This window comes from Cinclus cinclus, chromosome 20, assembly GCF_963662255.1.
Source record: "Cinclus cinclus chromosome 20, bCinCin1.1, whole genome shotgun sequence".
Taxonomy (NCBI): Eukaryota; Metazoa; Chordata; class Aves; order Passeriformes; family Cinclidae; genus Cinclus; species Cinclus cinclus.
Genome location: NC_085065.1, coordinates 4,024,466 through 4,050,539, shown reverse-complemented (window position 1 = coordinate 4,050,539; position 26,074 = coordinate 4,024,466). Strand labels below are relative to the sequence as shown.

Here is a 26,074-nt window from a genome sequence, read left to right as displayed (position 1 = left end):
TGCAGGGTGAACTCTCTAACTCCCTCCCTGCTCCCTGGTTTAAAGATTGTTGGTGCTGTTTTTCCTTGTCCTTGAGGCTTTCTTACATACACTGTTCCCATGTGAATGCTGCTATCCCTAAACTTTGGTGTCCCTCAGAGTTCAAAACCCACTGGATCTACCAAGCTGACCTGTGTGCAGTATGTCAGTGTTTTCTAATGAAACACTAAGCAGTGGCTTAGTTATAGTTAAGACCTTGAAAGCAGTGCAGAAATTAGTTTTGGAAGCTTATCTTTCCATATTAGTTTAAATCTCAAGCTTTCAAAGAGAATGGCTAGAACAGCTGCCTATTGGGAGTGTTGTCTTGTGTAATATAGTACAGAATAGCTTTTAAATTCATGTCTTATGATGTCTTCTTGAATCAAAATTAGACTGTGAGGTGGCTTAAACTTACTAAAGCATCCGCAGAATTCTACATTTCAACTTGAATAGTTTTCTGCTGAATCAGTATATATCACTGGAGATACCAGTGGCTCCTGGCAGCAGGGAACTGGGAGAGCTTGTCCTGTTTGGAGCACAGAGCTGTCACATCCCTGTATCCCATGAAACATCCCCAAGGTCAGGCTTTTATTGCAGAGAGGCTGGTAAGAACCTGTGCTTCAGGAATCTTGTTTTGTGTTGTTCATTACTTTAGTAGGTGTTGTTTGGTGTGGGTTCCATTTTGCTTAATGTTGAAGAGGTGTGAGTAGGGGTGCATGTGTCTGCACCTAAACTCCCTTTAAACCAGGGCAGCACAGCCATCCCTAGCCCTGATTCAAACCACTTTCAGCTTTTCCCTGCTGTGTCAAAGCCATCACCAAGTGTCTGCCCATTTTTACTCACTCCAGAGACAGATGACAAGCATGGTCCCAAGCTTACACTTGGAGACATTGATCCCTTGCCTCTGAGGCCGTGCTGTACCCTGTCCTCTGTGCTGGTGCTCCCTCAGTACATGACAATGATTGGCCTGTGTTCTCATGAAAACTTTTATTGAGTCTATGTTTTTTTTTATTCCTGGACAGATTCCTACTTGCGTGACTCTCTGACTGGTTAAATCGTGTCTGTTGTTTTTATTTGCTTTTATCCTTCTGTGCTTTGCTGCTGCCCCTTACACAGCCCACGATTTGAGAACTTGGCGTGGTCTCAGAACATCTCAGGAGGAGGAGGAGTGATTCTTGAAGGATATTTTCCAATAACAACGTGCTTGTTGTAGATTAGTTTCTTTACTTTGTTGCTTTTCAGTCTTTTTGGCTTCTTGATTGGTTCTTGAGTGTCTACACAAGTGACAAAGGACCCTAAATTTTTGTCACATTGTGGAGCAGTCCTGCATAGAACATTTCTAGAGGGTCTGCATGCTCAGGAGAAAAGTTTTAGGAATTTGCAAATAGAAGGAAAATCGAAACGTTGTTCGAACAAGAATTCTGGGAAAGCATGCTTGGTTTAAAAAAAAAAAAAATCTCAGAATATAATACAAAATCTTGATTTCTGTTAAGATTCCCAGCCCAGCAGTATCACCGCAGTGAAGCAAGTATGGAATGGCTCTTGACCATCAGACATCTTTAGGTAGGCAGCTGTGAAATTTAATTAATGCCCATAGCTGTGTGAGAGGAGGCTGAAAAAAGCCTGTTCTTTGACCAGACAGGCAGATTTAGGGGGGAAATTAAACACTGCTGTCTACTCAAAGTTCAAGTTGATAGGAAGCAGTTTTTGTCATTCTTCAATGGCCTGAGTTAGTCATGGATTTCTGTGTCAAATAAAGGGTTGTGCTGCTCTTGGAAGCAGAGTTCTGCCTTGAAAAGCCCATCTGAAATAAACTTTGCTTCCTTGAATTGGGAATGATCGTTGTACAGCCCTGTCTCAGTGGGTAGCTGCTCTCTTGGTAACGATTAGGAAGTTTGGGCATAATTTTGCAGTGGAATGCAGGTCTCTGATGAGGTAATAAATGAATGAAAGCTTTTGTTACTAAAGTAATGTATGAGTCACAAGTGCTTTTTTTATGATTATGCTTGCGTCAAAACACATCATGACAGCACTTGTTCACTGTACTCCTCCTACTGCTTTAGTTGTAAGGAATGTGAGATGCCAGGAGCTGTCTGTTTGGCTCCCAGCAGTTTGGTTTGCTTTGCTGATAGCTTTTGTTTAACACTGATTGATATTATTAGAACCTCAATGTTTCTGTATGAACTTCTGCACCCCCACGAGCACCCTGTGACTGAGACTGAGGTGCCAGGCACTTCTAAGCAGCCAACTTGGTGGTAAAGGATGGAGTGGGTTTGGTTTGTCAGCTTTGGCTCAGCTGTGGTTGTAAATCCTGTGCTTTATGGGAAGTTGTGGAATGTCATGTACAGTCACAGAGAAAGTTGGAGCTTGCATTTATGGTTAAATGCATCTGGAAGGAAGAAAAAAATTATCATTGATTTCTGTTTTCCTGTTGCAAGTGTTTTGTTTGTGTCTTTTAAGCAGGAAGCTGTTGTGTTATAGAGGGATGTATGTAGGCTTTGTTGGGACTGTTTGCAATTTGGCAAAGGTAGAGGCACTCAAGCTTTTGGACAAATGTTAAATTGTTTTTATAGTTTAGTAGGAAATGTAGAGATTGAGACCACACAACCTGGCTCTGCATACGGCTTTTGTGTACAGAGATGCTAAACACCCGAAAATGCAGTGTTTCCATAGGGGGAGTTTCTTTTGTATTCACAGGCTGGGGAGCCTCAAATTCCAGAGGCATTACATGAGCAGTTTTAATGAATTAGTGTCTGGTTTTCCTGCAGCAGATGTGACAAGCAGCTTTATAAGCTGCTTCCCATCGATCGCTGTTTTCCAGCTCTTTTGTGTCTTTCTTTTGCTCAGAGAAAAGCAGGGAAGAGCTCGGTTTCTACAGTAACTGCTGCCTACACTCCTGCCTGCAGGCCAAGTGCTTTCTCAGTCCTGCAGCCTGTGCAGGGCTACTGCATTGAAATTCTGTAGGTTTTGTTTGGATTTCTGTTCTTTTTTTCTTCTTGCTGGTTTAAATATTTTGCCCTTTAAGAAAAGAGGAGAATGCAGTAGAAATCTGCGATTTTGAGATATGTAGTTTTAATTAACCACGGCACGTTGCCATGATTGTAAGATAACCTAAATGTTTTTGCTGCTGGTCGGTACCAGTGTTGTGTGGTTGGTATGGAAAGAAAAGAGATCCTGGCTGCTGAAACAAGAACCTTTGAAAATCTGTGATACGCTGTGAACGTGCATTTCTGTAGCGTAATAATGCAGGGGAGGAGTGAGATCAGCTTCAATATAGAATCCTTTACGTTTGCAGCAAAATTTGCTGTAGTGGAACAACTTCAGCACATTTCAGTCTAAGCTCTCAAACAGCCTTAGAGAAACTGCTGTTGAACACAGGGTTAAAAATGCCCAGTTTCTCATGACGTCAGCTCTGTGAGTGGGAACAGGCTGAACACCGTTTCAGATGGGGTCATGTGTTTAGTTTGTATTTGCTGCTGGTGGTTCAGGAATCTTCCTGTTGTCGTCATCAGTATTCTGCTGTCATAGGATCATTTCTTGATGCAGGCAGGCTTGTTCCAGACCCTTCTGAGGCAGGTCAGCACTGTTCCTGTAAGGAATATCAACCAACAGCTTTACATACTCCTTATGCACTTGCTAAAACATGAGCAGGGAAGTCTGTAACCAAGGTTTCCCATGAGGGAGCCAGTAATTTACAGCTAGATTGTATTTCCAGCCTTTGCTTACAATTTGCTGCAAGTGTTTTATTGGCCAACTTGAATTAACATGAGGTTACAGCAATATTTCATCATTTCTAGTGCTGCATAGATCTTTGCTTTTGAATTTTAAGAGATCAGAAAATAGAGATAGATGGGTCCCTGATCTTGTTCTTTAGGGTGTTTCCCATCCTGTTAGATGGCACTGTGTAGACATTGATGGCACATTTGAAAAAATCCCCAAATACTTGTGAAGAGAATGCCCAGTGCTCAGAATAAAAATTCCAGTTGCTGGTTTAAAAATCTGCCAGTGTTTTGTTCCTTATGGCGTTAGAGGTTGAGCGTGCCTTGAGCCCTCCTGGTCTCTGTGTAGAGGACATGCTGTGCAAAGATTGATCTTTGGGCCACAGAAATCAATGGCAAAGGATGCAGGGAATTAAGGGGAACACGCGTGAGGTTGGGATTCAGTCCCCAGAGGAGAAAGCTGCCACTCTTTAAAGCGCAGTTGGTTTTTGGGTAACCTCTAGAAATGTCCTGACTAGTAATGGCCAAGCATAATTGAATGTAAATTTTTGGTAAATTAGCCACATCAGGACTTAGTTTCAAAGCTGGGAGGAGGAGGAGGAGGAATCCCTCTCACCACAAGGGATGTGGACATGGCCCTGTAGGAAGTGATGCTGAGTTCTGGCTGGGGTGGTTTCTCACAGGCTGTGGTCAGCTGCAAGCAGGAGGGCATCAAAAATGGCCTTTCTAAAAATCTCCTAGAGGAGCTGGGCTTTGTATTACATTAATATAAATAGTTTTTTTTTATCACCAGTCCCCCATCAATAGAGAAAACCAGATACTCCTATTGCCTACAATGGAGAAAGGTTTACAAATGCCAGGTTAAAGCTGAAATCTCTGACAGGAGCACAAGGAGGCACCCCATGCAGGTGAACAAGCACCTACATGAACAAATTACCCACTGAGAAAATTATCCCTGCTTAGGATTATAAGAAAATAATTATAATCTTACTAGTTTTATATTGGATCACCTTTTTTCAGAGTATTCATGATAACTTTTCCTGTACTCTTAGTGATGGCAAAGTATTGCAACACTTTTTTAATGTACTCCTAGAAAAGATTTTGTAAAACAAATATCTGAACAGTTAATTCTATTGAAAGAATCAGGACAGTGCCTACTGTAAAAATTGTGTGGTATTTTCTTAATAGCCTTTGTTAATAATCATGTAGTGCTGGGGGTTTTCAGGTGGCTACTCAATATATGACTATTTGGATGGATTTATATATCACTTTTGTTCCTAGCTTGGAAGCCCAGACTTTGAACTGTTGGGTACTTTTAAATTATCTTGAAATAAAAACAGCAGTTCAGTTCAATTTGTCTTCTTAATAAGTTTTCGGTTTGTTGATTCTTTTAGCTCTAAAGGTGATGACTCTATTCCAGAAATGGACTGTGGTATTGACTTCCAGTTCAATTAAACACAGCCCAAAGTCTTAAAAATAAATTCTAGATGTGAATAATTCAGTATGTCTGCTCTTCGTGTTGAGCAGTCAGAAACCTTTTGGTAGAAAATTCAGGCACTGAAATATGTAGTCATACTTCAACTTGTTGAGATTTTTTTTCACTTCCATGTATTTCTAGTTGTATTTATTAAGACTCATCTTTTAAGTCTTGTTTATTTTAAAACCAGTTAAAAACCACAGCCACATATTGTTTAATCTATAATTAATATCCTATTAATCCATTGTGATGGAATCAATAATAAATGAAGCAGCAAATGGAGAAAAGATGAACTTGGGGTCCTTGTGCTTTCAAACTGAAATTTCCCCATTAGCAGGAAGTCAATCAAATTGTAATTTCCAAGCAGCACGTTCCAGTGGGCCCTTGCTTGAATGGACTCGGTGCTGGAGTGCTCGAGGCAGAGGGAGAGGCTAAAGGATCTTGATTTAATTTATTTTTTTTCCTGGAGAAGCCTCAAGGGTGGATCTAGGTGCAGCCTTCCCCTGCCTGAGGAGTGGTTGTAGGAAGCCTGGGGCCAGGCTGTGCCAGCAGGTTCAAAGTTTGGGCACAAGCAGCTGTAGAAGTTGAAGTGAAGGATTTGTATCTGTACAAATGAGAACTGTTCACTGCTTTACAGTGTAATGGGAGGAAATGAGTTGTCCAACTCCATGTTTGGAAGGCTTCCAAATTTGGAGAGGCAAGGCCCTGAGCAACCTAGTATAACCTTAGAAGTTTCCCTGCTTTGAGCAGGAGATTGGGCTGGACACTTTCAGAGGTCCCTTCCAAACTCAATTTCTCTCTAGTTGTGTCTGAAAGATGTAAAAACTCAATTTTTGTTTGCCTTTCAAAATAAAGGTGTTTCAAAAGTGGGCCTGGGAGTGTGCACTGTAGTGATTGTCAGTGTGCACGTCTTCTACCAGAAGTATCAATAAATGAATTGGCTGTGAGATCCGTTTTTATTGGAGCAAGGGGAAAGTTTGGGAAGTAAATCACAAGTAGGTAGGAAAGAGGAATTAGAAAATGGATTAGTTTTAAATCTCCTTTCCACGGAAAGGAGACCATAGCTAGAAGTGTGGTGATTTCCATGGTTTTTTGTTATTTCACTGATCACATTAGCAGAAGAAAGTACAAATAGTATTCACTACCATTGCAGGCTGCTGTACAGGCAGAGAAAACTGAAGTGGCAAAGTTGTGTTTGGTGGTGCAGATGTTGATAATGACCTCTGCTTCTCTTTGGGGAGACTTGTGCTGCCTGTGTTCACCTTGAAAGTATTTGAAGTCAAAAATCGACGCAAGCAATCTCCCAGATGCTGACTGGGTTCTTTTTTGAGTCTTGGCTTTTTGATGTGAAAAGTTGAAGCTGTCCTTGGCTCTCAATAAATCAACAAGAGTTCAGAACCAGGCATCTTGTTGTTCTTTCAGATCTGTTTAAATCTCAGGGAATCTTTAAGTTAACAGGGGTTCAGTATCACAGTCAGTGTGAGGGAATTGAGCTGTGCAGTTGTAACTACTGTGACTTCAGGGGTTATCACTGCTGAACCCTTATAATCTATTTGAATGTAAAATCTGGAGGTGCTGATAAAAGAACCTGCTGATCAAAGTGTCACAGCAGCTTCTGTCTGATTTTGGTCCTGCTTCTTAGAAGGCAATTAAACTGGAATAATTCAAAGGGTACTAAGGCACTGGGTGTCACAGCAGGGTTTATGTACAGGGAAGAAATTGAATTCTGCTGTGTTTTGGTTTCCCAGATAAAGACAGGATGAAATTCTTCCTTCCCAGTCAGATGGATTTTCACACAGGCAGAACTACAAGTGTATCATCAGCTTTTCCCTGCAGTATGGACAGAACTGCTGTGGGGAAGTGAGAAAATACTGGGAATACAGATGTGACAAAGCTAGACTTTTTACATTTTTACTCTGAGACACTTCTCTGGAACCCTGCAAAGTTTCTAAACTCTGTAGAGGTCCTGCCTGGATCAGCATCACTGTGTTTGGCTGGGAGCTGCAGATGGAGAGGAATTGTCTATGGAATAGTTTGAAATTATGTGATGCTTGTCTGTTTTCCAGTAATCAACCCACAATGAGTTTTGTTTTGTTTTGTTTGTTTTTTTTTAATTAAAAGAATAATTGAGGTAATGAGTTGCATTTTAGTTGTGACACCTCCTCTGTGGTTCCCTGGGTCATGCAGTGGCTCCATTGTATTACTCACCTGGACTTGTCATCAATAAATGTACAAAGCAGCTTAAAAAACTGCTTTATTTCTTTGGGATTTTATGTAAGTGGGTTGTCTAGATGAGTTTCTCCTTCAGCAGCTATCCTGTGGTAGCGTATTATGAAACTGTTGTAAGCTTTTGAACAGTGAGTAAAACCCTGTTCACCTTGTTGGGGACTAAATGTTTGATGAGGTCTCTCCCTGTGGGTGTTTCTCTGGTTTTTGTTTAGTTCATTGTTTAACTAAAGAATATGCCAAAACCAACTTGATTCTGATCAAATTAGAACATGTTCTGTACTTTGATTTTGAATGTAAATATAATATATTTGCATAACTGCAATTTATTCAGGAATTCTGTTGGTTAGTATACACCCTTTATTCTGCTTTTTGGCTGAATTCCAGGTATAAAAATATCCTTCTATTAAAAAAGCTGTTTGCAAATATGAATCAATTGACAGATGTGGTCTTTTGATAATATTCAGGTGTTTATTGCTCTAACCAATCTGTAAGTATGTTGTGTCTTCCTTCCTTACACCAGCCTTTCGGGTTGCCTTGTTTGCCAGTGATGCCCACAGGGAGGTGATGCATTCAGGGCTGCAGTGGGGTAAGAGGGGACATCTTGTAATATGTGTATGCCTACATGGAATATCCAAGGAACTGCTGAGTATTCTTCTTCTGCCTTTCCATGTTGCTGGTACTTGTGTCTGAAGTTGTGGGATCGATCTCTTCCCCATCTGCCTGCCCATCCTCACCCTGCAGTGGCATGGAAGGACTCTGGTTCCTCACTGCTGTGCACTGGGGTGGTTTTTTACCAGGCAAAATGGACTCTAACCTGGGAATTAACACCTAAAACCATGTCCAATTCTTGCCATATTTTTCTTGAGTTGAAATAAATTTGGTCTCATAAAACATTTAAGGTAAATTTGCAGGTATGGAATAGCCTCATGAAATGCATAGGAAAGGTGACTAAAATTTAAATCTGTGTCTGTGTCAAACAGATGTTGTTGTTCACTTTCTCACAGGGATTTTTACTTAATCTTTGGCTGTCTTTGCATACACTTAAGAGTTGTTTTTAGTGCTTTAAAGAAATGCTTGGAAAATATATTTATTAGCAAAACAACCAAGACCTCTTTCCATTGTCACTAAAATGATGCAAGCACGAAATACTTTCTACTGGAAAAAGGGAAGAAATGAGTTGTTACTGAATATATTAAAAAACTCCAACCCAGAAATTGGTCCATTTAACTTCCTTGCTGAAATGTGTGTGCAGTTTTTTGGCATAGATTCTGTTCCTAATTTAGTACATTGAGCATGTTTCAGAAATAGGTCGTCTGTTAAATGCGGACACGGTCCGTACTCAGAAGTAAGACAGAGAGAAAAGGAAGGTCACTGTCAATTCTTTCTCTTTTTCCTGATCCTTGAATGTGGATTGTAGGGAAAAAGAACCACTGTGGTGCATGTGGCAAGGGACATAGTGAAAATCAAACGCTGCCTTTGTTCTATAAACATCCTTAGATTCATTTTAAGATATGAAAGCCAAAACACATGAGAGTTCATTTCTAAGGCTACTCTGCAGCTGAGTGTTCCTGCCAATTCTTACATCACTTTTATGTTTAATATAGTTTTCCAGAGAAATGATCACTTTTATTTACAGTCTGTATTTTGCATTCATAGCTCATTTCTTACCCCTTGTTCCAGCATGTGCTTGTTTCTTTTCTGTATAAAACCAGATCTGCCTAGAAACACTTAAAAGCAAAACAAACCCAAAGCCCAGCATTTAGTGAGGTTTGTTTCTGAGTATAGTGTTGTTGGAAAGTCCTTTTCATCATGTGGGAGATGTGTAAATGTCATTGTGGGTTTAGTGCTCAGTGTAGTCTAACAGCTTAAGGATGAGGAGGTAGTAAAGTTATTTGAACTGTGTTTTTATAGATGCTTTTGTTGAGACAAAATTAAGTTTCTTATTTGCTCAAGATTGAGCAGATTTATTCACTGAGAAGTTAGAAAAAAGTGTGTCCTGTTTAACTGGGTTCAATTCTAAGTGCTGTGCACAGGGATGCAGAAAGTGGATTATCCTAAGGTACATTCACTGTATTTTATTTTTCAAATTTTTAAACAGCTGCACATTGTTAATTCATTGTTTGTCATTAAATTTAGGCATGTAATCCTTGGTAATACATTAAAATAGGCAGTTTACTGAAATTTGGTCTTATATTCAGCTCTGAAAAAAAGGTATTTGAATGTAGTACTGAAGCAGCAGTATACTCTGTAAATGGGCAGAATTAGAATTGATATATGCTTGATTTAATAGGTTTTTTTAAGGGAAAAGAACCCAAATCTCTTAGACCAGTCTATGGAACTGGTTAGACCTCAAATTGCCCAGTGTTCATGCTTCTGATTAATTCTGCTATCATGGACCAACTTGTTAATTTGTTGAAGCCATTCCTTGGCATCATAAAATAATGAGTTTTTGTTTTTTAAAATGGCTCTGCTTTGGGGCTAAATGCAGGATGAACCTCAAGAAATTAGAGACAATGCATTACTGTCCTTGTTAGAAAGATTTGCATTTGCTTGTATTCCTTTACAAATGTCAGTTGCTTACCTGGGGATCTTTTTCTGGTCACGTTGGTCTGTAAAATGAGGATAGTCGTGGGTAATTACATAAATCCTGTAGCTTATAAATTCTAAATGAGCTTAGGTGACAATGTGCAAGTTATTGAGAAAGTCTTACAGTCTGTAAACAAGTGGCTCATATACTTGTTTTTGTTTGTTTGTTTGTTTATTTTTCAGCTGTACTTTCAGGTTTCCCAGCACAAACATCAAGATAACATTCACAGCTCTGTCCAATGAAAAGAGAGAAAAACAGGAGGCCCCGGAGTCCCCAGTGAAGCCTGTGCAACCCCAGATCTCTCCCTTAACAATAAACATTCCAGACAACATGGCTCACCTGATCAGCCCCCTCCCTTCTCCCACAGGAACTATCAGGTATTTAAACCCTGCAGGTGGGAGCAGGGCCACGTACAGTCAGGCTCAGCACAACTTTCTCATTCAGTATTTTGATTTTGAGGTCAAAATCCAGCTGAAACTCAGCCTTACCTGCTGAGAAGCTCCCTTTCTGCTGACATAGTTGCATGAGCAGTCTGTGATACTCTGGTTTAACATGTTCAGTGTGTAACAGTCTACTCAGGAACCTGGCATTTTTCTTGCATTCCAACCATTTAAAATGTTTTTTGCCCTTGCATGCTTACTGCAGCTCTTCAAATGAGACAATTATAAATTACACCACTTTAAAACATCCTCATTTGCCACTGTCCTCCTGAAGTTCAGCATCAGGAAAAATGGTGGTTTGGGTATTATTGGTGTGGAAAATGGACTGATCTCTTACTCCAGATTTCCAAACTTCCACTCCCTGCTGGAAGGGAGCAGACCTTTTACATAAAGCACAGGCTGAGGTGCAGAGCTCAGTGTCAGGATGGCTGATCCCAGGGAGGGTGATCTGGGCTTTTCCTTGCTCTGCTGCTCCTTTGCTAATTGCAGCCCTTGTCCCACCTGTTTCTTGGGGCCAAACTCAATTAAACATAAGCAACCCATCCTCACAAACGGGTAAAATTACCTTAGATGGAATTTTTCAAAGTCTTGGAAAGATCAGGAGCAAAACTTTCCATGTCAAGGCACTGAAAGTTGTTTCACTCATGTATGTGGTTTTGAAAGATTTTTTTTGTCCCCTCTCACTTCCTGCATCTTCACTTGAGCGAAGAACTGTCCGTGCCTGCTTTTTAAAAAGGTACAACTTGTTAATGAGATTTGAATGGAAGGGTAATTGCCTTCTTGCATGCTTGCCAAGCTCTTGGTCTCTGTCTGGGAGTGTTTAATGACACCTGCCTAAATGATGGAAGCAGAGAGAAAAGATATCTAGACTTGTCTGTCTAACAGGTTTGCTTTCTTTAAGAAGTCAAGGAAAACGTATCTTGCCAATGACAGAGCAGCTTACAAATATTTCAGATAATATCCCATCTATCAGCACTGTCTTTGCCTCACTATGAATTTTGTAATTCTCTCAGGGCTTTCATGCACCTGTTGAGTAGTTTATTACAGAAATATAAAAAAAAAAAAAAGACAGTTTTGAGTCTATTTTGAGAGCAAAGCCTGACAGTTTCTCTGCAAATCATCCTGTTTTGTGGAAGACTTGTAAACTTGCTTTGATTATACCATATGTGTCGCTTTGTCAATATATGCTGAAGTGAGCAGAGCAGAGGGATCTTGTCAGCTGATATGTGAAAACACAGAGCAGGAGTGACCTATATCTAAAAAAAATTAGCTACACATTTTGGCTCTAACCAAGGATTCTTCTGTACAACACTTTAAAAATGCCATCTCTCTCTTATTACTAGTGATATACTTACTATAAATCATGGGTGGATTTCTTGGGAAGTAAAGCTTTGATACTTTCAGTATAAGTATATATTATTCAATCTGTAGTGTTTGCCTCCTTCTGAACATGAAAAAGGGGGTAGCAAAAAACTTGAGGGACCAGGCAGACAGGCAAACCGTGACAGATGAAAACTGTTAAAGCTTTAGTGTATAGATCTAAATAAGATTGTCTAGATTTATTTGTTGTTGAAGTTTTGAACCATAGATTTAAAGATTATCTTTGGGGATAAGGCTGGTTCTGCGGGCACAGCACAGGCAGCTATTGAGATTTTTAGTTTTTTGGAATTTCTGAGGGCTGCCTTGAAATAAGCTGCAGCATGAATTGCAGAGAGTGTGTGTCCTTGCAAGAGAGCTGCCAAAATTATTTTGGGGAAGGGGATAAACCTCACCTGCTGACTTTCTCTTGGCTAAAAGGAAATCGTAGAAGAAAATTGGCATTGTGCAGCTGCAGTTCTTGTGGACTCTGCAAGGCAGGGGATCACTGGTAGAAAGATGTTCCAGTAGAATTATATACAGTTTTACCTGTTTTTCTATGATGGATGGCAAAATGTTAAGTGTTAGGAGAATCTCTTTTAGTGTTTGGCATCATCTCTTGCTTTCTAACAATCTATCTGCTCTGTTGGCTTAATACTGCATTAAATCAGCTGAGTCACTGCTGATGCATCCCATTTGCAGATAAGTTTATGATTTTTATGCACATATCTAGGTCTAAGTATGTGCATACACCTGTAAACACTTAAAATAATACTGGTTTCAATTTAAATAAGAATCAAACCTTTTTTTACTTCACTGCTTGCTATATTTTCTCAAACGTGCAGGAGAGATGAGTTTTTTGGGGACAGACTGAGCACAAGCATATGGCAAAAATTCCATGCAAGATGCGTGTCTCATTTCCAATGAGTGTCTGAAAATTTGTGGTTGCTGATTCAGTTAAGATGGACTTAAGGTGGCAAATCTTACACAAATGCATTACAGCCTGATCAATCAGCTGGTCCTTGTTGTCTTGAGGAGGAAAGCCTGAGTGAGGTTTCTTCCTGCAGTGGTTCTGACTCCATGGCTGGGTTAGCCAGGCGTGGAAGGTGGTTTGGAATGGAAGCCCTGACAGCCCTTTAGCTGCAGCCTCACAGCTCTGGTAGTGGCTTTGCTGCAGTAAGAGCTTTTTGATGAGACATAATGTGGTGATATACTGTATAACAAAATAGTAGGATCTTCTTTTTATGCTCTACAGTGCTGCAAATTCCTGCCCATCGAGCCCCCGCGGCGCAGGCTCTTCAGGGTACAAAATGAGTCGTGGAATAGCATCTGACCTACATTTGATGGCTGACAATTCACAGTCAGAAAACGACAAGGAAGCTTCAGGGGGAGACAGCCCAAAGGTAAACACAGCCTGAAACCAATCCCAGAAAATACACCTGATCTGAATGGAAGATTTGGGATGTTTTGTTTGCTGAGGTGTATGAGCTGATAATTTAACATGCTTTAAAAATAACGTGTAGGGTTTTGTGATCAGATGTGAGATTGATGGATTGATTAATCCCTGTCCCCTTTAGGAGCGGGTCTCTGTTTGGAGGCTTTTGAAAATTCTTTGCTCTTATACATATCTGCAAAACTTATGTTATTCTAAAATTGCTAATCAGAAAAACAAAGCTTTCTTAGTTTCCTTTCTGCCTCAAGATTTTGGTCGTCCAAAAGTGCCCTAAGTCAAGTTAATGATGTTTTATGACTTTTGATCTAGTAAGCAGTGTGTATCTCTTCAAAGTTTGTTGATGCAGACTTTTCTTGTTTTTGTCCAGGATGACTCTAAGCCACCCTACTCCTATGCACAGTTAATAGTCCAAGCAATTACAATGGCCCCGGATAAGCAGCTTACACTAAATGGAATTTATACGCACATAACTAAAAATTATCCCTACTACAGGACAGCAGACAAGGGCTGGCAGGTAATTTTAATTTCTGGAATTTTATTTCTTTTTAAACATGTGTGCAGTACTGGCAGCTGTAAATGGTCATGAGCAGGCAGTTGGTAAGCCTCATAAACCTTCAGAAATAGAATTTGTCAAATGAGTGTGTTGTCTTTCTTCTGAATATATGTTTTCCAACAAAGTGGGCAATTTACATTAGTCTGTGTTTGCAGTTCTGTTTTGATGATGGAATGGTGTTTTCTAAACCTCTAGTAGGGATGCAGACAGACTTTGGGGAATGCAAAGTGCATTTGGCACTGGATTTGAATCCTGTATGCTATCTAGGAATGGTGTCATGTTCTGTAACTTACATTTGTGTAAACATCCATGTTGCTATCTTGAGATTAAATTGAGATATTAAATGCTCGAAGTTCAGTTCTGTTTGAAAACAGTGATCTTGCCCATGCAGCAGGTGAAAGAACAAGTGTGTTATCTGTCATTATCTCACCCTGGTTCATGCACTGTTTGATTTGTGAACTTGCCCATTCCTGCACTGAGTTGGACCAAACCTTTCCAGTCTGCAGAATTAATTTCTGCTTTCTTTTCATTTTCACAAGACTAGCCTCAGCTTTTGCCAGGATGACTAACCAAGTACAAATCAGTCTGGCAGAGCCTTCCAGACACACGTGAAGGCTCTGGTGCTGCTCTGGGTGTGTCAGAGGCCAAGGAACACAGTTTGCAGGGCCTGGAACACCTGGAGCACACAGTGCATCGTGGGCTGTCTGCTCATTCTGCAGCTAATGTCAGGGAGGTAAAACTTGGAAAGATTGGGTGGGGGGGAAAGTGAGGAAGTGCTGACATTGGCTGCACAATGGAAGACTGAAGAATACAAGCTTTCCCTGTAGAGGAAGAGATTTTTAAGTATTAATCACATACTTATTTGTCATACAGCCTAAGTGAAAGCTGGATCATTCTCACAAGGTTAGTGGGGAATGAATGTAGCTGTTCCTGGCTGTTTGCTAAGGGTTTGGTTAGTCAAGGACTTGGCTGTTGTGGCTGGAAGTCTCTTTTGTTTCCCTTTCCCACATAACAGTGCAGTATCCTGGCTGCAGTCATGTTGTTTTAGCAACAAGACTCTGTTTATAAAATGTTGATGTGTGTTTTGCTTCCTATTTTGCAGTACCTTGAGTATCTGTGTAGATGATGTTGCTTTGTGAGCATCATAAACCCGACACACAAACACACACACCGAGTTGTGCTGAGGTAGAGAGCTCTGCCATAGAACAGGGTGTGGATTTGGGGGTGTAATGCTTCCTAAAGCCAAGGTGATAGGCACAGCAGACAGTGTGTTCTGGAGTCATTAATCAGCAGCTATTCATAGAAACAATTGGAAAAGCTGAAAATCAGATGCTGTTCTGTCATTGCTCTGCCAGCTTCTACACATTAGGAGTTGGATTGGAGCTCGGGTGACTTAGGATAGATGCTTCAAATCATATTTGAGGCTATTTATGCACATATTATTCAAAACACAGAGTACAAACACATGTAGAGTGTCCCAGTCCCATACTTTAAGAAATAGAGATATTTATATCCTTTAGCATACAATGGTCTCATTTTGATGAGCATTTGAAGGCTCCTCTCTGTGAACTTATTTTAGCAGGTACTTTTGGATCTACTCCTTTATTTTAGCATATGGAGAAATAAATACAATTTATAAATATGTTCTTGGCATCTTTCCAGTTGTGTCTCCATTTCTGGCAGGGAAAAAGCCATCTCTGGTTTCATCAGTTTGCATTCAAGAGATCGTATATGGTTATCACTGCTTTCAGTTTTCCAAACTTACCATCAGTGTCATGAACTCAGATATTTGAGCAAGTTTTACATTTGCTTTGCAAATTTTTGAGAGCTTTTGTGAACATAAAGCTTTTTTTCCCATTTACCTCTGTTCCCCCACAAGTGTTTCAGGGTGAATACCAAGCATCAGTCTCTTCTTGTTCAGTGATAATACTGAGAGAGATTTTGGGGTTTATCTATGTTAAAAAAAAAAATGAACAAAATAAAAAGCAATTCTGTGTGCAAAGCCAAGCACAGATAGAGCCACTTGAGAGTGTCAGCAGTTCTGTTCATTGCTCTGATGGAGGAGTGGGGGGATGTTGCAGTAAATTGAGGATGTGGGAATGTGCAAAGGACTGTGGTGACAAAGATCTGGAGGAGCTAGTTCAGGACCTGCTGCCATTTGGTGTTTTAATTGACACATTAAATTCTTGGCTCTGTTATTGAGACAAGCTGGACTGTGGGTGAATTCACAACAATCCAGCTGCCCTTGGAACTTGTGCTATTTAGCCTTTTCTTTCTGAACTGTGGAACGGTAACAGAATTACCACATAGGATCAGAATCAGTACATGCTGTGTTCTGCTGGCCCTCCTGGAAGGAGCTGGGACACCTGGGGAAGGGTGGTGTACAAGCACTGATGATTTTTATTTTTGTTTTTAACTCTGCATTCTGCACAAGTATTTGTAGTGTTCTAAACATTGGCTTCAATCACCGTGTTTCTCATGAGAGAATGAAATAAATGGGATTCCTGTTGTTTCCAATTAGCATATTGGGTTTTTAATATTTGGGAAAGATTTGACAAATGCAAGAGTCCTTTCAGGTTTACAGCACTGCTTGGTAGTGCTCTGAGTTCTGTTAAATTAAGGAATTAAAGAGCTGCACCCCGAGTCTCCTGTAGTACGAACTGCTGCAGTAGGCCACATTCTGACTTGGAAAAGTTATATGAATTCTACATATTTTTTTATGTTCCATAGAATTCAATACGTCACAATCTCTCTCTGAATCGTTATTTCATCAAAGTACCACGTTCCCAGGAAGAACCAGGCAAAGGCTCATTCTGGAGGATAGACCCTGCCTCTGAAAGCAAATTAATAGAGCAGGCTTTTAGGAAAAGGCGGCCTAGGGGAGTACCTTGCTTTAGAACCCCTCTGGGACCACTCTCTTCTAGGTAAGGAAAACCAGATGAACAAAAAAGACTATGGCTGTTGTTTAATCTTCAGGCTCCTACAGACTTGATAGCTTCGGATACAGTCACAAGTTTAGTAATTTAATTTCATCCAGACTCAGTGTTTGAATTCTGTGTGTTTCATTAGGTGGCTGCCCCATATACCAGGCTTGTGTTAATCGCTTGTTTTTAGCGTTAAAGAACTCCGTTTGCATAACTAGCTATCAGATTTTTAACATATGCAAGCCTTGCTGTACCTTTGATGGGTTTTGCAGAATTATAATTTTAATTTCTAACTGCCATCTACTGGATTTTAAAACTGTTTACAATGAAAATTCTCAGATACTGGCTACAGTTTTATTGACCTTAGAGATGACAATTGTGTATTCAGTTTGATAATGTTCGAGCAGAATTTTTGATGGGGAAATACCTGGGTTTAAATTATTCCCTCTCTAAAGTTATGGCCTTTCTGCTGGTGCAGATCTTTTTCTACTTGCCCTGTAGCCTCAGATTTGCTCGTTGTTCTTCTCCACCAGAAGAAATGTTCATGTTTCACAGATTTAGAGTCTCCCTAAGAAGGCATCCAGCCACTTCTTCTCCGTTAACTGTACCTGGAGTTTGCTTTTAAATTCTGTCCCTGTTTAACAGAAGCTTTTTAAAAGATCCTGAGCTCTGGGTTGTAGCTGTGCCCTCCCCTGCTGTGGGCAGTGTTACGGTCTCGTTAGAGGAAGGTCATGGGCTTTCACAGTTCAGAAGTTAAAACACATCAGCTGCTGCTTTCGTTTCTAACTACAGAAGTGCCCCAGCTTCTCCTAATCACTCTGGAGTGTTGTCTGCGCACTCCAGTGGCGTCCAGACCCCCGAGAGCCTGTCCAGGGAAGGATCTCCTGTCCCGATGGAACCTGAGCCCAGCGCCATCCAGCCAAAACTCGCCGTCATCCAGGAAGCGCGATTTGCACAGAGTGCCCCAGGTGAGGAGCCCTGAGCTCAGCGCTGGGGCTGGGGGCAGAGGGCTGACAGCAAAACACTGCCAAGGCTTAAGATGCACACCAAAAATGAGTGAATATTTCACCTCTTCACTTTCAGAGCAGATCTGTGAGAAGCTCAGAAGCAGCCAGGGAGGGTCTGTTTGAGCACAAGGGGCTGTTGTTACCTGGGGCTGCTCCAGAACCTTGGGTCACGTTACTGAGGAGAGGCTGTGCCTCTGTCCTGTGTTGGACTGTGCTGTCTTGTAACTCTTCTCTTGAAAATAACCCGAAATGTAAGGTTGTGTGTGTTAGAGAAATAAGGAAATGCCTTTCACACCTCTGTGGTCATGTAATCCTTCCAGAGTGGGGGGATAAAAGAATTGAAGGGATAAAGAGAGATAAGAAATTTCCTATTTAAAACAAAAAGAGCATAAGGCATGATGGGATAAGGATGTGTTTGTTTCATTACCTTCTGTGATACACATTTGCCATCCAGTTTCCAGGTGCTGCTGTGGCACTACAGAGGGCCGATGTGGTCCTGAGCATTGCTCAGGATTCCCAGTGCAGCACACGGAGCATTCCCAGTGCAGGCATGATGCAAACAACACCTGCAGCACACACGTGTTCCCATCTGTGGAAAGGGATTTACTTAAATAAGTGCTAACCACAGATTTGTCTGGGGGCAGATCTGGGGTGCCCAAGTGGTGTGTGGGTCTTATTGAGCCAGTACAGCCCTTACCTTGAGCCTGGAGCTGGGAATAACCACTTGTCCTAAACTTCATTGACCAGTATTACCTTACGGCTCATTCAGGCATTAGGGAAGGAGCTTGTTATTCCTCTGAGGCTTTCATGAGAAGTTTTTTAAAAGAATAACTGGCTTAAAAGAAATAATGAAAATTGTCAGTCTAATTTTGACCTCTTTGTTGGTAGGATCACCTCTCTCTAGCCAGCCAGTTTTAATTACTGTACAACGGCAGCTACCACAAGCTATCAAACCCGTCACCTACACTGTTGCAACTCCCGTGACCACATCGACCTCCCAGCAGCCTGTAGTTCAGACAGTTCATGTTGTGCACCAGATCCCAGCTGTGTCAGTCACCAACGTGACTGGATTAGCACCAGCAAACACTTACACTGTCGCGGGACAGGCGGTCGTCACACAAGCTGCTATGGTCACTCAGCCCAAGGTAGAACCTCAAGAGAATGGAGACCACAAGGAAGTCAAAGGTGAGAGCCTGTGGGGTTGTTTTGGCAACCTCTTGATACAGAGGGATCAGTATTTGATCAGAAGAATTGTAGAACCATAGAACAGTTTGGTTTGGAAGGACCGTAAAGCCCATCTCGTTCCACCCCTTGCCATGGGCAGAGATTCCTTCCACTCTTCCAGGTTGCTCCAAGCCTCGTTCAGGGAGGGCAGGGGTGGGACATCAATACTTGCAGAGCAGTGCTTGAAGTGTTTGGCTAAAACTGAAGATTTTGAATCGTAATTTCTCAGATATGTTGGAGCAAGTAATAAAACAGCACACTTCCACTGAGGGCTGAGTGAGTGAAACCAAGTGGTTCCCGAGTGCTTTGTTAATTTTAAGCTGATTTTCTGTCCTGTTTTCCAGTGAAAGTGGAGCCTCTCCCTGCCATTAGCCATGCTGCAATAGGAGCTGCTGGTCGCATCATCCAGACATCGCAGCCCACGCCCTTACAGACAGTTACCATCGTGCAACAGGCGCCGCTGGGGCAGCACCAGCTGCCCATCAAGGCTGTCACACAGAACGGAACGCACATCGTGCCCCTGAGCGCCGCTGTGGCCGGGCAGGGCAGCGCAGGTACAGCTTCACTGCCCCCTCTCCTCCAGTTCCTCTTCACTTCTTCTGTTTGCCTGCACATCTCTCTATTTGTGGTTGTTATGGGGATGTACTTAGCGGTGACAACCTGTCCTCTCTCCTCATTAAACTGGGATAGAAACAAGTTTTAAAAGAAGTTCCTGTAAATCAGAGCTCTTAAAATGGTGCCTGTTCCCAGGTGGTTTGTTGGAAGCCACCAACAGGAAAACCAGAACTTGCTTGTGGGTTGACTCTTTGAACGGTTACTTTTTATGATTTCATTGAACCTGTACTGAAAAGAACAAAATTCTGAAAGGTTTTGAGGTGGTTCGTGTCTGAATCCATCATTCCCCTCTGGGCCTTGGCAGGCTGAGTGGGCAGCCATGCTTTGTTATCATTCCACACATTGCCTCTTACTCCCAGCACGGGCAGGTTTGCTCTGCTGGCAGGTCCTCACAGCTTGTGCTAAGTTTTGCTTTGTGTATTATCTGATACTGAAGTGGAGTCTTTTTGTCATATGTTTACAGAAATGCTTTTAGGGCTGTCTTACTTCAATTTATTACCTGCATTTCTGCTCGAAAGTCTTTCTAATGGAGTGAATTATCTGCTTCATTTCCTTTTTACTCCTTTGCCATCACTGACATTTATAGGTCAGTGTTCTGGCTGCTGCCACTTCACTTCCAGCCTAAGAGCAGCAAAAGCATCAGTCAGACTTGAGGTGCACTTTCTGTGTCAGAAGGGATGTGTGAATAGAGCTGAGAGCCATGTGAAATATACTGAAAAGCTATTTTTAAAAGTACAGAATAATTCTTATTCTCTTTTTCCTGGATTCTGAGAACTCAGCTGATTTCAGCATGGTCCCTGACATGGCAGCCAAGGGCTGCAGCGTGTGCAGGGAATGTGGCTGCACACAGCAGCAGAGCTGTGATGCTTCCCACTCTTGTCTCTGTGTGTGGTGGGTGTGGGATGAGGTGTGTTCCAGGTCTCTTGTTGCAGTAACTCCTAAACCAGCAAGAAACCAGATAATTCTGAGGCAAAGCATCTGAAGGAAGAGCTGGGAAACAGGGGTTTGTTTGTTTGCCTGTGTGTCTGTGTAACACAGATGGCTGTGTGTTTGTAACACATTTGTATGTTTGCTTTTGGTGAAGGAAGGTTTGTGCTGTCTGAGAAGAAGGAAATGAAGAGCAAATCCTGCACATTTTCCATGTGCAGTAAAGCAGGTGCTTTCAGATCTTGCTCTCAGCAGAACAGCTTGGCAGCATTGCTTGGTCCCTGTGAGTCAGCTGAGAGCTCTGGGGTCCCTAAGAAACTCACATTTCTTATTGTACAATACAATTTCCTAACTCAGTATTCTGTATCTCAGCTTTCAGTGTAGATTTCAAACATCATCATTCTTCTGTGTGTTTCTTGCTCCCACATACCAGCCAGAGGGTCTCTGGGTACCTGGAGTGAAAAATCACAGAAGGGTTTGAGTCAGGAGGGACAGGAAAGCTCATCTCATTCCATCCCCCTGCCATGGCAGGCATTCTTCCCCTTCCACTGGCAGTGATTGTCTTGATGTGTGTTTGAAGGTGAGGGGTAAACTTCTTGGTTTTTATTTAAGCACCACAAAATTTGCAGGAAGGCAAATTTTATTCAGAAGTTCCATCTCCATGGCTCCTATTCAGAAATGGTACAAGGAGTATCTTTTCTAATGGCAGCTGAATTCCAGAACAAATCCATTTACAGCTTGGTTCGTGCAGAGGTAATGCTCTCTAGGACAGCTTATTAATAACAAACCACAAGTTTTAGCAAGTAATAATTTCTCATGGACTTGATGTTTCATCTGCAGTAGCAGAGAATGCCATGGTAATGCCAGTGAAGTGGTGCTGAGGGAAGGGAGCAGGAAAAAAACAGGTGGCTTGATAATATCTAGATGAAGTTTCATGAAATGCAATGAACAAGGAAATCTGTAATCAGCATTCTTTGCAAAGACATTTGAATAGTGTATTTAATGAGGATTAGTGTTGAGGAAGGGGCTGCTCATGGGCAGAGGGAAGAAACTCAGGGGTCTCAAGGTTTGTGCTCACCCATGAGCGACTTGTGCTGCCTCATCTGTGGAAGGAGAAAGATTAAAATCTTGTATGGGATGTTTGCACTGTACCCCTCTACCTCTCCTGCTGTGATCCACTTGTGCACTTGCATTTTGTCAACTGGGTCATTGCTGACCACTGGGACTTGTTCCAGCCCTGCCTTCTCCTTAGCTTTGGCAAATACCTCGTTAGGCGCTGCGGGGGAATTGCTGCTCCTGGCTCTGGGAGTCCCAGAACTTCACTGCAGTAACCAACAGCCCCAGGTGGCTCTGGCATGGTCCTGCTCTCCTTCCAGGCCACATCACACATCTGCAGGATCAGAGACCTGGCCAGAACCTACCAAAGGAGATTGTGAATCCACTTCTGTCACAAGTTATGATGTGAATTTGCTAAATCTTCAGTCATGGAGTCCTTCCCTGTCTTCAGCTTCTCAGTGGCTAAATGGAGCTGCTTCCCTGTTATCCCATCTGTGTGAATGTTGAGTGATTTGAGAAAATGTCCTCAATCTGCACAACAGGTTTAGATTAAACAATCTAAATGCAGATTAAACAAAAAAAAAAAAAATCACACCAGAATCTCACCTGGGCCTGCCAGTACCCCACATGGTAGCAATAAAGGAATTGATCACTCAGTGATGGAGCAGGTTTGCTCCCTGTGTCTAATTTGACAATGATCAGGGTGCTGAAGTTTGTATTTTCTGTTTTGCAGCTGCTGCAAGTCCTTTGCATATGTTAGCAACCCACGCGTCCGCATCGGCATCGCTTCCCACCAAGCGCCAGAACGGAGACCAGTCAGAACAGCAGGAACTCAAACGTATCAAAACAGAGGATGGAGAGAGCATAGTCATAGCTGTGAACGTGGACACCCCACCCGTGGCAGTGAGTGACAAAGGCAGCCAGAACTAGAAACTTAGGGGAGTTTTCTTTTTTTTTTTTTAAAAAAAAAAAAAACAAACACAAAAAAACCAACAAAAACAAACTCCGTGGTGCCAAAAGGAGACACTTAAATCTAACACCTAAAATGTTGGAACATGTTCTCACGCAGTGGGGAAAGGGGCCCTGTGAATCAGACTTCAACTTTCAGCACTGAAACAAAACCCAACACAGGTGGCCTTAAAACTTGGTAATTTAAAGTGAAACTGCAGAACCATGTTGTTGTAGAGGCTGTGCCCCTGCCCCTCCTGCCCCACGGACTGTGTGTGCTGGGAGGGCTGCAGCTTTAACAGGATCTGTCAGATTATTCCCAGGACTGAGGATCTCAGTGTAACGGCAGCATGATAGCGCTTAGTGTGACTGGTTTCAAACGATTGTAAATTCCTAAAGGGAACAGAGGCAGGAGCCATTCCGACACCGTGGCAGCTAAGCCTTTCCGAACCACCCACCCATGCAGTTGTTGATAGATATGCAGTATTTTGTTGTTCACATGTGGAATTAGAAATTTTTGAGGTGTATTTTCATTTCTTTGCAAAACAATGGGGTCTTTGACATTTCAAATCACTCCATTTCTACTCCGGAAACTTTGGAATCACACAACTACTTTTCATGTGAAATTTTGTTTGGTAAAAAACTGAATGTAGGCTTTTTTTAACCAACGGAATGATTTACTTTTGTCTGTCCTGTTCAAGTTCAGATAAAGCTACTTTATTACATCTGCAAATTTTCATATTTTAGCAGTTGCCTGATAAATTTAATCAAATTTTATTACCATGTGTAGTGATCAAACGCTTCTTTGGGCTTGCATGTAACTGATTAGAAACTCTGATGTAAATGAGCCGTTAACTGACGTAAAGAACTGCTATGGATTTGACCAGAGCTGCACTTACCTGTTTCTCTCTCTGCTACCTTTTGCTGTTTGTTACTTTGTGTTGACTTTGACTGTCCCTGGCATATTTTTCCAGTCTAAAGTAAAACAAGAGTCTCGCTTAATATTGTGTATGTTTAAGATAACAGACTGTTCTTCATTTAGAAAGATAAAATTCTCTATCACGAGTCCTTTTAAAAAGAGTAAAATTATCTTGTCAGAGGTATATTCGATATTTTTAAGCTTAAGCACCCTTCAGTAGAAATTAATCTGCCCCGTTTCTCTGTAACACTTTGATGTCAGACACTGACCTCGGGGTCTCCATGACCAGTAGCTGTTGTGGTTTTCTAACAGTGGCTACCAGATTATGGTAATAATTTTTTTTTTTTTTTAAGTGTGTGTTCTGCAGTTGAACATTTTAAAATGTATTGGTAATTTCTCACTTTAATGTGGTAATAGATTCCACTTTACATTTCAAAATTCAATTGAAACAAGGCTGCTGTTCAGTCTTCAACTCACACAACGTCTTAGTTCCTCCTGCAGCCAGGTGAGTGGGAGCTGGAGTTGGCTCCATTGGAATCTGGTTTTTGTCCTGTTCTGTAATAAAGATGCATTATTTATATTTCCTTTCCTGCTACGAAAGGAAAAACTGTATTTTCATGATGGACTGAACAGTTTGGAGTGGTTATTTTAGGCAGCTTTTGGAAACTATTTACTTAAAGACCAAATATGAGAAATCTGTACAAGTTTTGTGTTCATCCACACAATGGAACTGTTACAATGTCTCTGCAGATAATACATTAAAAAACTATGAAAAAAAACTCTACACAAGCTGGATTTATAACAGGCATTTAAAAAAAAGAGCATAACCTGAAAAGAAGCATTTCTGTACAATTGCAACGTTTTCTTTAGAGGTTTTAAAAATAAAAAGTAAAGTTTTAACATACTTTTTTTAAGAAAGAAAATCCAGTACTAGTAATTTAATTTGGTGTTGAATGAATTGACTAGAATGTGGTTTATTTTCAGAAGTGAGAATCTGTTCACAACTAGGGCTAGGTGAATAATAGTGTATAAGATTTTTTTAAATAAAATTAAATTTTATTCAGCAAATTAACCAAGTTGAAATTACTCAACAATGTGTTTGGAATATCGATGTATGTTTGGGATCACTGCAGCTTCTGTGTCAGCCCCAGCAAGGCAGGGTGCTCCTTCCAGCCAGGCTGTGTCCCAGGAGCCATGGGCAGGGAGGGCTGGACCCTGCCAGTGCTTGGCACTGTTTGGGGCACAGGAGGGCACGGGGACGTGTCTGCCCTAGATGGATCATTATTTCTCTAAGTAAGTTTTAGGAAATGTCACTTTCTGGAATCGCTGTCGTGAATGTGGGTTTGGTGTCTGATCCCCTCTTCCTGCATTGGTTACAGTCTCTGTTTCTCAGTTGGGGAAATGCTTTCAAGGACCAGGACACCTTTCCTGGAAGCTGGGTCATGTTCTCATGGCAATGCTTTCAAGAGCTGGGGAGAAACCCAACTCCACAAGCCTTGGGTGGCTGTGGAACTGCTGGGAAGGGCCACGGTGTTCAGAGCTGAACGGGCAGAACCTGTTCCTTGAACAGAAAGCATGGTCTGAATGGTCTGAACAACCACAATCCTGGGAGAAGAAGAAAACAGCTGAACATGGAGGCAGTGAGTGGTGTAATTGTTACTCTGCCCCAGAGGCAGGCAGAGCAGTGTGACCCAGCCCCAGCCCAGTGGCTGCTGTGTCCAGCACAGCCCTTCTGCCCTGCGTCTGTAAGAACTGGTCGTGTCCACTCATTGATCTGTATTTTCTCCTTTTCTGTGACTACCTAAAGGTTCTGAAAGCAATCCTTGTATTCCACAGTTTCTGCTGGCAGATACCTGGAATTACGGTAGAATTTAGTGCACCGACTCATTATTTCCTGTCAGGATTCTGAACTGTGACACAGGTACTGTGGAGAGAGATGGCAAAATGAGGAGAGAAGGCGTTGAGTTACTTTTTAATACAGAAGAAACTGCTAATCCCTGTACTTTAAGAGCAGCTGCTGCTGGGAATAGGTTGTGTTCCAGGAGCAGTTGTGGTTTAGACTTGCTGTGCAAGCTCTGCTTCCCTGGTGCTGGGGGTGATCCTGTGGCCGTGTGCTACCACCAGTTCATCGGTGCCAGGTACGGGGCCCACAGTCCTCAAAGCACCATTCCTTTTCCCAAAAAGTGACTGACTGAGCACTGTTCCATTTGATTGTAGAGCTGTGCAAACGCTGGATAAATTCATCCACGGAGGCACTGCCGCAGCGAGCGACGCGGTGAAGCACTGGCAGAGCAACCTGGAGCCAGAGCCAGCTGGGAAGATTCAATCCTGTGTTGGATTTGATCACTGTACCTAATCACATCCATTTGCAGGTAGCACAAGAAATCTGAGGTGTGTTAGGGCATTCCTTAGTGCAGCACTACTGGCTAACTGCACAGGTGTTATTTTCATTCCTGCTGCCATATTGGGACCAGAGGTTTAGGGAGAATTTTGCACATTTAGAAGAGATTAACTCTTCCCCAAAAAATGTGTGTGTAGTCTCTTGTCAGCTCTGGGATAACTGGGAGAGGAGGGCACGGGGTTGGTGCAGCAGCAGCAGCTGAGGCCCAGCAGAGCTGTTGG

At 41.9% G+C, this 26,074-nt stretch overlaps 1 protein-coding gene across 1 annotated transcript in view; it reads left to right on the top strand.

The window, feature by feature from the left end:
* Nucleotides 1-24,528, top strand: part of FOXK2 (forkhead box K2) — a 45,881-nt gene extending 21,353 nt beyond the window's left edge. Inside the window, exons 2-9 of the mRNA XM_062506069.1 lie at nt 10,213-10,407; nt 13,082-13,229; nt 13,647-13,793; nt 16,563-16,756; nt 17,549-17,724; nt 18,652-18,948; nt 19,332-19,541; nt 22,319-24,528. Of these exons, the coding sequence (XP_062362053.1) occupies nt 10,213-10,407; nt 13,082-13,229; nt 13,647-13,793; nt 16,563-16,756; nt 17,549-17,724; nt 18,652-18,948; nt 19,332-19,541; nt 22,319-22,515 (1,564 nt within the window). The 3' untranslated portion in view covers nt 22,516-24,528. The remainder of the gene's footprint in view (nt 1-10,212; nt 10,408-13,081; nt 13,230-13,646; nt 13,794-16,562; nt 16,757-17,548; nt 17,725-18,651; nt 18,949-19,331; nt 19,542-22,318) is intronic.
* Nucleotides 24,529-26,074: the final 1,546 nt, after the last annotated feature.